This window comes from Acanthochromis polyacanthus, chromosome 24 (genome assembly GCF_021347895.1).
Source record: "Acanthochromis polyacanthus isolate Apoly-LR-REF ecotype Palm Island chromosome 24, KAUST_Apoly_ChrSc, whole genome shotgun sequence".
Taxonomy (NCBI): domain Eukaryota; kingdom Metazoa; phylum Chordata; class Actinopteri; family Pomacentridae; genus Acanthochromis; species Acanthochromis polyacanthus.
This window is the reverse complement of record NC_067136.1, coordinates 2,353,189-2,368,561: the sequence shown is the minus strand read 5'-3', so window position 1 is coordinate 2,368,561 and position 15,373 is coordinate 2,353,189. Positions and strand designations below refer to the sequence as shown.

The 15,373-nt window shown below is 41.6% G+C and overlaps 1 protein-coding gene across 1 annotated transcript; it reads right to left on the bottom strand.

Moving 5' to 3' along the window:
* Positions 1-8,550: 8,550 nt before the first annotated feature.
* Positions 8,551-12,887, bottom strand: LOC127532532 (lectin-like). The gene is made up of 4 exons (XM_051944355.1): positions 12,442-12,887; positions 9,828-10,843; positions 9,645-9,736; positions 8,551-9,528 (listed from the first exon to the last, which is right to left on the bottom strand). Exons 2-4 carry the CDS (start codon positions 10,207-10,209, stop codon positions 9,415-9,417), a joined length of 588 nt encoding a protein of 195 aa, XP_051800315.1. The 5' UTR covers positions 10,210-10,843; positions 12,442-12,887; the 3' UTR covers positions 8,551-9,414.
* Between the last annotated feature and the right edge of the window lie 2,486 nt (positions 12,888-15,373).

Below are 15,373 nucleotides of genomic sequence, written 5' to 3'. Positions count from 1 at the left end.
AAGATGAACTAAGAGCACAAAATCTTCTTCTTGGTTCCTTCTTCCCCTCAGTGTGCAGCTGCAGCAGCCACAAAGATCCACCATGTAGACTTTATTTATCCAGATGACCGTCATGAGCTATTTTTTACTGTTTTACTAGAAATGATCTTTAATTCAACAGAACTCTGAAAACCTGTAAAGTAACTGTTAAAAAACAACATTTTAACAGAATTGTTCTTCCACTAACAGTAAATCTGTTAAAAACAAAGTTAGGTTATTTAAATACAGTAAAAAATCTAAATTTTACCGTTCAATTTTAGCAACTTTAGTTGTCAAAGTAGCCTCCATGTACAGCAACAAACTGCTCCCAGCGCTCCTGCTACACTTTGAATGTGACCTTGACACACTCCATACATGCAGCTTTATTTAGTCCACCTTTACTTCCTTTAATTTTTTTAGCAGCTTTTAATATCAAAAGAACTATATTTTCTGTTCAAAACAGGTTCCTAGTGCAGCGATAAAGGTAAAAAGGTGGACTAAATCAAGCTAAAATCAAGCTAACAGAGAGTGTCACGGTCACATTCAAAGTGTAGCAGGAGCTCTGGGAGCAGTTCATCGCTGCAGCAGGAGGTTACTGAGACAGCTAAAGTAGATTCATTTAAGGATAGATTTTGTATTGAAAACTGTTTGTATTGGACTAAATCAAGCTAACTTGTGTGAGTGCGTCATGGCTCCGTTTCAAGTGTAGCAGGAGCTCTGGGAGCAGTTTGTCGCTGCACAAGGAGGCTGCTAAAACTGAAGTTTGTCAACTTTCTGAATCCTATTTTTTTCACAAACACAGGAACCAAAACTGAAGCTACTTATCACGTTTAACTGCAACAATAATGTGTTTAATAATAAAATAATGTCAGTAATAATGTGTTTTCTTCTGTTTTTCAGCTCTTCTGATGGATTTGATCATCAGACTTGTCGTCTACCTGCTGGTGATGGTTCTTCTCATCTCTGTCACCTGCTTCTACTCTGGAAAATAGTACGTATAATAAATGTTTAATTTAAAAGAAAACACTGTACCTACAATAAATGTTAATATACAAAGAAAACACTGTATGTATGATAAATGTTTAATATAAAAAAAGCTATTTTAGTCTTTATCAGACTTGTTTTCTGTCTCATCTTTCCAGCTCTGTAGAAACCAGAAGCAGAAATGAAGAAACAAACGTCCTCGCTGAGCTCCAGTGATCCACGATTTACCAAGAAAAATCCAGAAGATGGTCTGTCTGGTTTTGTACGTAAAATTAACTTTCATCCAGAAGAGAAACAGCAACAACTTGTACAGAAAACAACAATATTTCAGCTGATTTAAACACAGGAAAAAATAGAGTGGGGCTGCAAAAATACTGATTTTTAATGTGGATGTTATTTATAGCTTGGCTTTTTGTATTGTTAACATGTAAATTAATAATATTTTTCAGTGATTTTAATGGATATTATCTGTAAAACAACAGTTAAAATTTTTTAGAAAAAGCTTTTTCAGTGCATAATTTTTCTTAGAATTGACAGAAAATGTCTGTAAAATAATCACATTTTTAAATGAATTTAAATAAAATGAAAACAGTCTAATTTTACAATCAGATGTGGACGTTATTTACAGTTTTCATCTTTTATTGCCACAGTTAACGGGTAAATTCTGACTTATTTTCAGAGATTTTATTGGATATTATTTGTAATGTAGCAAACATTTTAAAAATCTGTAAAACCACAGTTTAAAAAAAACATAAATCCTTTTAGTTCTTCATGGATATTTTTTTAATGTCTATAATTTTTGTTCTTTTTATTTGAATACAATAAAATTTGTCATGTAAACTGTAGAAATCTGTAAAATAACAGTTAAAAACTTACAATATTTTAGTCTTTAATACACATAATTTTCTTATAAATGGCAGCAAATGTCTGTAAAATAATCTAATTTTTATTAAATTAAATACAATAAGAATAGTCTCATTTTACAGTCAATGTTTGTTTATTATTTGTATTTTTGATGGTTAACATGTAAACTAATACTTTTTTCAGTGATTTTATTTGATTTTATCTACAAATGAACAAAACTGAAAATTAATAAAATAATAATTTAAAATAATTACAGATTTTTAAATATTTAATGCACATAATTTTTCATTAAAATGAAATGATCTGTAAAATAATGTTTTTTGGTGGATTTAAATACAAAAAATTGTGTCATTTTACACTCAAATGTTTCAAGATGGCGCCGTGTCAGCGGCAGCTCCTGTTAACTCTAGATGTTTTTAGATATTTCTTGTAGTTTCTTCTCTTTTATTCTATTCTTCAAGTGGGTGCACCGCATTTGTACAGTGCAGCAATGGATGCACAGATGGCGCTTCCCTTACTTTTTTTGCTCTTTTTTATGAACTCTTAAGTTTCTCAGCTGGTGACCCGTTCAGACACGGTGCTGTTGTTTACAGTCGGGATCAGATGTTGGCGCTGAGCCAGGCAGCCAAGCAGTTGTGATGGGACAGAGTAAACGACATCCCAGCGGAGCTCCGGAGAAGAACGAGAGGATGCAGGGCAGGAGCAAAGCACCGGCAGAAGAGGAGACGCTATAAGCCTTCCGTTCCATCCGTTATAATGGGAAATGTGAGGTCTCTCCTGAATAAGATGGAAGAGTTGGCGGGGCTGACCAGGGAGCAGAGGAAGTATAGAGAGAGCAGCCTATTGATGTTTACCGAGACATGGCTGAACGAACGGACTCCTGACTCAGTCCTAACTCTGGATGGCTTTTATCTCATCAGAGCGGACCGAGACGTGAAGGAGAGCGGTAAGAGGAAGGGAGGGGGTCTGGCGATGTGTGAATGAGAGATGGTGTAATGCTGGACACATTAGTGTAAAACAGCGGCTCTGCACTAAGGATGTAGAATTACTGGCGGTCAGTCTGCGTCCGTTCTATCTGCTCCAGGAGTTTTCACATGTAATAGCTGTTACTGTGTACATCCCCCCTCTGATGCGGCTGCAGCCTGTGAACTCATCCACAGTGAAGTGTCCCAGCTGCAAACATCTCAGCCTCAGTCTCTTATTATCATCTCAGGAGACTTTAATCATGCATCGCTCTCTGCCACTCTCCCCACGTTCACTCAGTACGTGACATGTCAGACCAGAAACAGTAAAACCCTGGACCTACTGTTTGCTAACATCAAAGATGCATACAGCTCCTCCCCCCTCCCCCCACTGGGCCACTCAGATCACAACCTGGTGAGGCTGCAAACCATTTACATACCTTTGGTGAAGAAACAACCCCCCACCATGAGGTATGTGAAGAAGTGGTCTGACGAGGCTTCTGAGGCGCTGCAGGACTGTTTTGAGACCACAGACTGGGATGTGCTGTGTGGTCCACATGGGGAGGACATCGACACACTGACAGACAATATCACTGACTACATTAACTTCTGTGCAGAGAATATCGTACCGACCAGAAAGGACGGTGTTTCTCTAACAGCAAACCCTGGGTGACCCCAGAACTGAAGGCCCTGCTGAAGGAGAAGAGAAGGGTTTTTGGATCTGGGGACAAAGAGGAGCTGAAGAGGGTGCAGAAGGAGATAAAGAAGAAGATCAAGGCGGACAAGGCCAGCTACAGGACCAAGATGGAATCTCACCTGCAGGATAACAACACAAGGGAGGTCTGGAAAGACCTGAGATCCATCTCTGGTTCCAGCAGAGGCCATGAGAGGGGAGCTGCAGCAGGAGATCTGGAGTGGGCCAACGAGCTGAATCTGTTCTTTAACAGGTTTGACTCTGCTCCCACTCCTCCCCCTCTCATCAAAGCACTGACCAGCCAGCTTCTTCTTCACACCTCAGCTCTACACCACCAACAGCCCCACCACCTCCCCCTGTCTCACCCCCCCACCACCACCATCACCCCCTCTCCTATCATCCTCCTCCACCTTCTCTGCTCAGGGTGAAGCTGGAGGGAGCAGGAGTAGACAGTCACCTGGCTGCTTGGACCACTGACTACCTCACCAACAGACCACAGTACGTGAGGCTTCAGGACTGTGTGTCTGATGTAGTGGTCAGCAGCATGGGGGCCCCACAGAAGACAGTGCTCTCTCCGTTTCTCTTCATCCTGTACACATCGGACTTCCACTACAACTCTGGGAGCTGTCACCTCCAGAAATTCTCTGATGATACAGCCATTGTTGGGGGCGTGTCTGATGGAGACGAGCTGGAGTACAGGACGGTCATCTCTGACTTTGTCGACTGGTGTGAGCGAAACCATCTGCAGCTCAATGCCAGTAAGACAAAAGAGATGACAATAGACTTCTGCAGGAGGAGGACACCTCAGACTGCACCGGTAAACATCTCGGAACATCTACAACAATGAGGGTTTATGATTATCCGGCTCTACAAGTCTAATATGTGATAACATTAAAGGTCTGAGATCAATCTGGTTTCAATTCTCCACTTCACCCTCCGGCACTGCCGTTCCCTCTGTCTCCAAAATGTGCTTAAGCAAGCATCAAAGTTGGCGCACCGGTGCGCATATTCTCACGCCAAGTTTGTTTTTATAAATCACAACCTTTGCGTAGAAACTTTCTAGCCCTGTTTTGTGCGTACGCAAGCTTTATAAATGAGGCCCCAGGTAACCAGGGCAAAGGATAGTACCGCCTCAATAAAAGCGTGATAAAACAGGGTCAGCATAGATCTGTCAATATTAAAACGGGACAGTTTCCGCAAGTAAAATAAACGCTGATGTCCCTTCTTGCACAGCTCTTCACAATTCCTGCTAAAAGTCAGTTTGGCGTCAATGACAGTCCCAAGGTATTTCTAGCAATCCACACGTTTAACAGGCGGCCCCTTAATGATTGTGGGGTCGCAGTTTGGAGCCTGTGTTCTAAAATCAATCAACATGTCCTTCGTCTTTGACGTGTTCAGCACCAAGAAGGAAAGGTCACACCAACTGATGAAATCCTGCAGGACTGGACCATGGCTGGATTCATTATTATGCAACAAACTGACAATAACGGTATCGTCTGCAAATTTTAAAATGTGTCTATTTTCATAAACACTTTTGCACTCGTTTGTGTAAAGGATGAAAAGTAAAGGGGAGAGAACACATCCCTGAGGAGAGCCAGTGGAGGAACTTCAGATGTAAATAGGATAAGGTCATTGAAAACACACTGCAGCAGACTGAGAATTAACAAAGTCAAACAATAATTTTGCTGTGGAAGAAAATTACAATGATGTTTGATGAGACTTTTCAGCAGGTCTGTGGTCTGAATTACATTGTCGCGGAGTTCTTCCTGGGCGACAGTAGTTTTGACATTCAGTTTAGTTTTTTAAACTCTTTCCCTTCCCTTATTTTCTTGCTTCAGTTTGATTTTGGTTTGGACCATTGTGAAGTAAGGGGATCGGTCGAAATGACAATGATTCTATTGACAATGAACTTTATGTTTTAGGGTCTAAAAAAGCAAATACAAACGGTGATAGAACCTCAATTGAAGATGTAAATAGGATAAGTTAATTAAAAACACAAAGCAGTTGAAGAAAAAGAACTACAGCAGAATAATAAATTTTGGATTAGAACAAAATAAAGAAAATGACAGTTTGGAGGAGGTCTGTGATCTGAACTACATTGCAGTGGAGTATCTCTTGTGAGGTCATGGTTTACACCTTTATTCATCCATCCATCCATTCTCTATACACCGCTTTATCCTCTATCCAGTCTGTCACAGGGCTACATATACAGACAAACAATCACACTCACATTCACACCTACGGACAATTTAGAGTAACCAGTTAACCTCAGCATATTTTTGGACTGTGGGAGGAAGCCAGAGTACCTGAAAACCCACGCATGCACAGGGAGAACATGCAAACTCCATGCAGAAAGATCCCAGGCCCACCCCGGGAATCGAACCAGGGATCTTCTTGCTGCAAGGCCAAAGTGCTAACCACTATATCACTGTGCAGCCCTAAACATTTATTTATATTCATTCATTTCTTTTAACCCTTTTGCTTTTTTTTCGTTTCTTGATTCATTTTATTTGTTTTGGTGAACTACCAGAGGTTAAAAAATAACGGTAAGGTTACTCAAGACTGAAAAACAATGTACATTTCAGAATTCTACAGAAAGGGCTTTTTCAAGGAACAAGAAATGAGTGAAACACTTAAAGCTGTTCTGCAGTGATTGAGGTTGATCAAACCTTGAAAGTTGGTGCTACCAAACCCTACAGATGCCCCAATTTTTCTAGGTTACTTCCAACACCTCTGTCTGCAAAAAAATAGTGCTGGAACACACCGTGGCATCAGACCCTCCAGAGCGTTGTTTAAACAGTATTGTACTGCAGATAGTAGAGTGTTGCCATAAAAATGGAGAGAAAAACGCTGTTAACAACAGAAGAGAGACAGACCATCAGAACACTTCAAAATGTAAGTTTTTCCCACAGAGAAATTGCAAATAAGTCAAGATGTCAGTGAGTTCAGTTTTCTTCACCATCAAAAGGTGGCGGCCAGCTTCCCACTTGGTCCTCCAACATGTTCCATCTCATTGATGCCCTCCACAGTGGTCCCACCAGATATTTTGGTCTTTCAGACTATGATTATCCGGCTCTACAAGTCTAATATGTGATGACAATAAAGGTTTGAGATCAATCTGGTTTCAATTCACCACTTCACCCTCCGGCACTGCCGTTCCCTCTGTCTTCAAAATGTGCTTAAGCAAGCATCAAAGTTGGCGCACCGGTGCGCATATTCTCACGCCAAGTTTGTTTTAATAAATCACAACCTTTGCGTACCTTTCAGACTGTGTAGTTTTGCTTAGCCTTTAACCTAGAGTTGGTCTGTGTTGTTTCTTCCATCTCTACCAGTCCTTGTGTTCTCTTTTCCATGTTCCCTGTAGCTCTCCCAGCCTTGTCTTACCTGGTTTGTTCAGTCTCAGCTCTGCATCCTAGCCTAGCCGCTAATTAATGTTGTGTCTTCTCCTGTGTGAACCTGTATGTGTTTAGTGTTTGTCCTCATCTCCCAGCTCCTCTAGAAATTCATTTTCTTCATCAATTCTTTGCGCTGTGTCTTTGCTCCATGTATGTTGTCTCAGTTGTTTGTCTCTTGTATGTTTTATGGTGTCTTGGTTTTCTGAATTCAGCCTCCCTAGTTCACGTCGCACTTTGTTTAGTTCGTTTAGTCACCTCTCCTTGCTAATTGGTTGTCTTGTCTGTTTCTGCTGGCTGCCCTTGGATTTCACCTTGTAATTCCATCCATCCATTATCTATCCATCGTCTTATCCTATGTGGGGTCTCAGGAGGGCTGGAGTTTATCCCAGCTGACTTAGGGTGAAGACAGGGGACACCTGGACAGATCTCAGTCCATCAAAGGGTCACACAGACAGACAACCAAGCATACTTTGGAATTCACTTTCCTAAATCAACACCTTCTTCACTAAGTCTCTGATCTCCTCCACCTCATTAGTTTCTACATCTGGGTTCTCCACAAACCTGTGACAGTTTTGTTTCAACACAAACTGAATCTATGTCCTTCCTTGACCTGTCAGAGAAACAGGATGGAGTGTTTCCACTCATTACAGGATCAGAGCTGTTTGTTTTTCTTGTTCTTTATCGCCACCAAGTGGAGCAGTCAGAACGCTGCAAGAAATGATTCCAGGTTTAGTTCAAATTCAACCTTCACGTTTCATCCTGACACACTTGTGGAATTTACTCTTTAACTCACAGATGATGTCAGTTTAGTTCACCTGGTCAGACTTTTAGGAAAATTTAGGAAATTTTACATGAAGGATTTTTTCACAGAATATGTTCTTTGTCGGGCTGCTCAGTGGATTAAGTGGTTAGCACTTTCGCCTTGCAGCAAGAAGATCCCCGGTTCAAATCCCGGCCTGTTCCTGGGATCTTTCTGCATGGAGTTTGCATGTTCTCCCTGTGCATGCGTGGGTTTTCTCCGGGTACTCCGGCTTCCTCCCACAGTCCAAAAATATGCTGAGGTTAATTGATTACTCTAAATTGTCCGTAGGTGTGAATGTGAGCAGCTTGTTTGTCTGTATATGTAGCCCTGTGACAGACTGGTGACCTGTCCAGGGTGTCCCCTGCCTTCGCCCGAGTCAGCTGGGATAGACTCCAGCACCCCCCATGACCCTAGTGAGGATAAAGTGGTGTATAGAGGATGGATGGATGTTCTTTGTCTTTTCATAAACCAACGAGATCATGGGGAAAAGGTTTCAAACATTCAGTCTTCATTTAAACCAGATTGTAAACTGTGAAGTGAACTACATTTTAATTTTCACACATGAATATTTTGTTATATTTATTTTTATTACTCATTACATCTGATTGTAAATATTTTCCTTCATGCCAGAGTTCATGTAGCAGCTCAGCTGGTTCAGAAGCAGGTTTAGAAAGAGTTGTGGGTTTAAAGCATGACTGGATATTTAAATAAAGATTCAGATGAAACTGAAAAGTCTCATTTACATTTTAAAGGATACAACTGGTGATGATTTTTGTTGTCAGAAAACTTTATTGAAAACCAAACCAGTGTAATGAACAGAAATCTTTATGATGATTACAGTTGCAAAAACAGTTTTAACACAAAGAACAGATACAAGTCAGCTACAGATCTGTAGATATTTAAAAACCACACAATGAAGAATATTCACTGGACTCTTGTTGCTGAAGTTCAGTGATGTGGAGGCAGATCCAGAGAGACACACTGGAGACTCAGATGACTTAGGTTGTGAGTAATGTTTACTGATATCAGGAGAAGTGACACCAACAGAGCAGCAGTACATGCAAGCAATGCCAGCAGCACTTCTGAGGATTCTCTCTGATCTTTGGCTTTATATTGGAGTTGGGAGAAGGTCAGATTTAGATTACAGACCAACATGGAGACAACTGGTCTGCTTAGTCACATCACAATAGACGATATCTGATCTCCTGCAGTGTCTGTCTGTCTAAAGGCCATTATGACCTTAGAAAAGGGAAAGAGTCATTTTTCCTTCACAACTCTCATGACCTCAGAGATTTTCTTACAAAGCTACAATATTAAATCCTAATACATCACACATCACTCTGAAATATCCAACAACATGCTATATAAATGAATCCAGCTTTACAGGGATACGCTGATGTCTCTGCAGTTCATTACAACATTTTCACATGAGAAAGTTTTCAGAGTTTAAACGTGTAGATTTCCACATGTATGTTGCATAAAATCAGCTGTAAATCTGCCCTACCATTAATGTATCAACACAGCAACGGGATAAATAAGATATTTGTTCAGTTTTCTGAACAATTGACTCTGCTCTACTCCAAAACAATAAATGTCTCACATGACAGTTTGATATTTATTAGTTGGCTCTAACATGTCAACCTAAAACATGAACCTTCAAAGTAAAACAAATGAAAGATATCCTGTAAATACAGTTTACAGTTCATCCTTCTCTTCCTTCTCTTCCTCAAAGATGGTGTTGTCAGGCTTCTTGACCCATCTAAGTTTGAACCCTGCTGTGATCCCTTTCTCTTTCAGCTTCTTCTCCAGCTGAAAAACAAGTTCATGAGCAGAAAGAAAAGATTTTTATTCTTCTTCTTGTTCTTACAGATTGATGTCCTCTTAAAGTTAAATGTTAACATGAAACTATCTCATCTCACACTGACCAGTTTCTGGATGGCCTCCGTCACAGCGGGGTCATTCAGGTCCATTGTGGATTTCAGAACCCTCAGCTTGATCCGAAGCTGCTGCTTTTTCTCTGTGGACAAAATGGAAATACAGATTCATGAAAAATAGACTTGAGTGTCAGTGCAGCAAAGTCAGTGTGAGTTTGTTTGAAGACAACTCACCGTAGTGGCACATGAAAGGAAGTTTTTGGTCACAATGATCTTCCATCCACTTTCCAGCATCAGTAGCACCGATCACACTGGTAGCACAGTCTCCAGTTTTAGCTAATGGGTGTCCAGTCAGGAAGTTTTTGAATTCATGCTCTGTGCCGTCTGACCAAGAGTACCAGGTTCTTCTGGACAGACTAACGGATGCACCCCACTTTCCTGGTACAGCCTCCTGGATCAGTTTCCTCTCTTCTTCATTCCTGATGGAGGCCAGGTCTGTGTGGAACTTCCTGCAGTAGCTCTGAGCTCCCTCCCACGTCAGGTTCCTCCAATACTTGAAGACATATCTTGGAGGAGAAGAAGCTGGAAAGAATTTTGAAAGTTCAGTCAGATTCATTTGCACACAAAAGCACTTTATTCTGACCAACAGTTTTCAAATCCAGTCTGAATGAAATCAAATGGAGAAAAGTGTCAAGTCTTCACATGTGAGTTACATCTTTACAAGACAAATGAAACAGTCAAAGCTGCCGTTCATTTCCTGTTTTGGGGCCTAAACACACACTTGAAGTAATAATTATACCACAGTCTGGAAAATGCACTACGTGTTACTGGATCACAGAAACCACAAGAAGTAACGTTTTACTCACTGTTTGAATTGTCGTAGCAGAGAAAGGAGTGTTGGTCAGAGCATAACTGATCTCGCAACAGACCTTTAAATACAGTAGCACATATCTTCCACTCATCTCTGCGTTTATTTGGTCTACCACTCTCCCACTTCAGAAACAGCTGATTGTTGGTTCCGTAGTAGCCGTCATCTGTCATCGACCACGCCCAGCTGCTAGAATTGTCATACAGGCCAATCCATACTTTACCACTGTAGCCACTGCCAGCAGCTGCAATCAGTTGATCCACGTCTTCCATGTTGTCCACAGTAGCCAGGTCAGTGAACTTTTCTCTGCAGTACTGTTGGGCTTCACTCCAGGTCTTTGGTTCATCAATCAATTTGTAAAGATGAAGGCCTGAACAGAGCCCTGAAAAAGACACATTTTTCACCCTGAATGTGACATAATTTGTAGCAGTGACTGTTTCTCTGTGCTGCAGTTAACAAATCATTCACATTAAGGTTTAAAGTTTGTTGTTTTGGGTAAAATAAGCACTTTAACCTTTGAGTTTGGGTTAAAATGACTTGTTTGTTGAGGTCAGGACTGTCATGGTCCTGATGTCAACAAGTCAAATGATCACATGAATGTGACATAAAAACAATAATAAGACAGATGTGGATCAAACACACCCACAGGTTGGACACCAATGACTGCTGTGGACTGAAAATGGTCGTAAATGAAGCAAACGTGTCATATTTACATCATCCACATGTCTGAGGTTTGCTCTCCTTATTAAACCATTTTGTTCTGCTGAAATGTTTGATGCTACAAACATGCATTCATTCACATTTTCTTTTAAGAGTCTTCATAAAATTGTCTCTTTAGATGTATCACATGGTTAAAGTTGGTGAAATGATAACAATAATAATACATATTATTTGTACGGCGCTTTTCAAAACACTCAAAGATACTTCACATATAAAATCATCAAACATTAAAATGATCGGGTTGGTAGGAGACAGATTCTTCATGGAACATGTTAGAAATCCAACAGTTGCTTCAAAAGTCAATGGAAAGAGTGACGTCAAGAACAGACATCAGAAATCAGATGTTTTACAAATGGGAATAAAATGACAGTTTCACTGTCTTCAATACACCAAAAATACAATTATTTGACATACATTTGCAGATGTTTTCACAGTTTTTTTGTAGCTGAAACATGAAAATGTGTCAGGGCCTCCTCCTCCCCATCCCCCACCTCACCTCCCTCCTCTGGCCTCTCTCTCTCCCTTCCTCTCGCTCTCCCTCCTCCTCTGTTGCTGGGCAGATCTGTTCTCCACAGCTGTCACCACCTTCTAATCTGTCATCCACAGAATCCTGGGCAGCTGCCACTCCACACACCTGATGCAATAACCTCAGCAATAAAAAGCGGTCTCACCCTCCATGCCCTGGCAGATCGTAAACTCTGCTCCTGCAGTCAGTTGAAGTCTAGCTCTTCCACACGCCTTTCTACCTTTCTGGTATATTTGTAATAATCCTGTTTTCCTAGTTCGTCCTTCCTGCTGCCCGGATCTCTCCAGCCCTGTCTGTGTTCCACCTTCCCCGGAATCCCCGACCCATCACCTAACCTCCGGAGACACCCTGCCGAGCCACCCTGACTCCCAGAACACTCTGCTTCTCGCCCCCCTGGAACCGAAGCCTCCTGCCCACTCTCCACCACCAACCCACTCCCTCCTGGACGCCTGCCCAGCTGCTGGTCCCTGGTGCCGTCGCTCCTTCCCCATCCCCGTCACTCACCTCTAGTTTATTCCCAAACCTTCATCCCTCCTTAGCTTCCCCTCACTCCTAGCCTTGAGTTCTCCTTCATACATTAAATCTGTTTTTCTGTTCCAGTTCTGCCTCCTCTGTGTGCTCTCTGCTCGGGTTCTCCCCCACGCTCCCTAACAAAATCAAAATATTCCAGCATTCCTAAACATATTTGTGTAGCAGAACAACTTTTACCATGAATCCTACACATGCAGACTGACCTGATAAAAGGACGATGCACAGCAAGGCCCCGTTAACACCTGAGGATAAAACACATTCATCAGAACCTGTCAGCACATGCCAGCATTCTGAAGTTACACAAGATGTTGTTTGTTTCTGAACTTATCAGAAAAATACTACCTGGGTCTGATCTGTTGTCCTATTGTATGCACTGAAGAGACTAAAATCCATTTTCTTCTGCTTTTCTGATGTTCTTAAACATATTTCTTACCTGGTCTGCAGGCTGGTGACATCTCCAAACTCTCCACTTCTTCTCTCTTTATCTAAATCTCAGAATTTTAACGATTGTCCAGATTACAGCTGCAGTAATGTCTTCATGTCTCCCCTTTCCTCTCTCTTCTCCTTGTCTTGGACTTGCTTCTTGCTCTTAAAACAAATTTTCCTCCCTTGATTTGCAAAGCAATGAGTATCTCATCTGCTGACAGCAGTAATGAGATCCCTCTGCCCCATGTCATGACATTTAGTTATTTATTAAAGAAATAACTTGTTATTTACAGATGATGCATGTATGGATTAAAAACATTTTGTCCCTATTGATGTGCAAAAGTCTCCCCATGGCATCATATTGTGTCTCTTAAGAGTCATTTTATATCCTTTTATGTTCGTTTACATGCAATTTGGTAAATTTTTTTACCTATTTAGCCAATTTAACAGTTATATGTGGTCATTTGTGTTGAATTCTTGTCGTTTTATGTCAGATTTTGGTCATTTTGCATCTATTTGTTGACATTGTGTGTCTTTGTGGTTATTTTCTGTCCATTCCATCTGACTGGTTGTTGTCTGTCTCATTCTAGGATGTAGGTGTTGGAGCTTTTTAATCATCAATAGATGATGGTATTGAGTACTGAACTGAAGTCAGTGAGATGGATTCTCACATATTTACCAGCTGATTGTAGGGAGGACTTGGAGGCCGACCACATCAACTAGTGGTGGTAATGAAAGAGTTCTAGATTATGTCGTCTTTCTTCAGAGGACAAATTTAAATAGTCGTCCAACCACAGTGATGGAAAATGTTTCATAGCACAAAGTGGTCCAAATGAAGGTAACTGTGATAGTTGTGTAACAAAAAGGTCACTTCAGGTCACAGACTGTGGCTCCATGCTTTGCTGATCAATGCAAACCAGATGTAAATCCACCTGTCCTCACCTGTTTAAACCAGTTTGCTCATAAGTGGTTCCTGTTGGGATCCATGAAGAGACAAAACATGAATGAAAAATGAGTCCAAAGACAGACATGATGGATGTACATTACATAAGGCTCTTCATCAGTTACTGTGGAAACGTTAGACAATAAGCATGTTTTTTTTTCTTTACCACTGACTGGAGGTGAAACTTGCAAACATTGTGCACACATGTGAAGTTGTGGTGACAATGTGTGAAGTGGGTCATTGTGGACATCCCTCTATAAATCAGTGTCCCTTTGATGAACAGGGCCGTCCGTCACGTATGTTTGCACCTTACACACAACACTTTATATATTCACTTAGCGTTTTAATGCACCCAGCACTTTGAGAAAGCTAATTGGTACATCAATAATTTGCACACGGTTGTCGGTTTTAAATATTTATTAAACAAACATTTTTTATTGAGGTTGCCTGCGGGTCTGGTCCGGTGATGGCGGTGGCCGGGTCTGCGGAGGCAACATGGCAATTGGGATTGGAACGTACAATATTGTGTGATAGTTTTAAATTGGTTGTTCTCTTAGTGTGGTGTGCATGCGGTGAATATGTTGAGTGTCGTGGAGGGGTGGGTGTGTGTGAGTGAGTGGTCTGTGCAGTTTAACCTACAGTTTCCTCTTGTGTCCAGGTGCGTCTGGCCAAAAGAGTCCCCGGGGAGCCAGACGCCCCAAAAGACTGTTCTGGGCTGGACCAAGGGGAGGGATACGGAAGGGGTGGCTGCAATAGTTTTAACTTTATATTTTGTTGTTGGATTAAGTTTGGTGGTTTTAGTTGGGTTTGGTTACGTTAGTTATTTTTTGTTTACTTTATTTTGGGGTATGTTTTATGTATGGAGGGTTTTTAACTTGGTTTTAACAGCTAAGGTTAAGAAGATCCACCTGCGGAGTTTTATTGGTTTTATCCTGTTAAGCAGGCCAGTCATAGAGGCGTTTTCCCTCATTCAGGGTTCTGCTGCTGGAGAAGTCACTGCTCCTGACCTCCAAGGCACCTTAATCATAGGCGTCAGTTTAGGGGGGGACGGTGGGGACGTGTCCCCCCCACTTTTTGTCAGGGCTCATTTTGTCTCCAACACATTCAAATTCTTCACATGTAAGCCGTTGTAAACCCAGTTATTTTCAGCAGTATAGAAAATTCCGACGCTCCTGAACGCACCATCCGCACTCGGCCGAGAGTTGCACAGACATGCAGCACACCTTCGTGAGGTTAAAAAAAACAAAAAAAAAACGTGCAGATGCTAAATTTGCGCCTGTGCCAAGTGGAAGCTCCGACCAGAGGCGTGCAGGGGCAAAATTTCGGCCCGGGAGAATTAGCACTATAGCGGCCCACAGACTCCTCAACCTGCATGTACTGATAGCTCAACAGCTTGAGCCTCCACCTTTGGTGCGGTGGTTGTGAGTTCAAGCCCAGCTTGTGGCATTTTGCCGCCGCTCTTCGACATTTTCTCAAAGTGCTGTGATCTCCGTCCCCCACACTTTTAAAAACAAACTGACGCCCTTGAAGGCATTTGCACTTTGGCACTTGCACTTTTTGCACTAGCACTTTGATTACTTTGCATTTTTGCACGTTTGGCAAATAAAGGAATAAAAAAGAAAAGAAGTGGACCACTCAAATGCTGCCTCTGCCTGCTTTTGTACCGCTGTTTTTCCACCGCCTGAGCCGCTTGATCACAGTCCCTGAACAGTTTGTACTTCTGCTACAACTCCTCCTCCTCCCTCTGCATAACCAATAATAATACT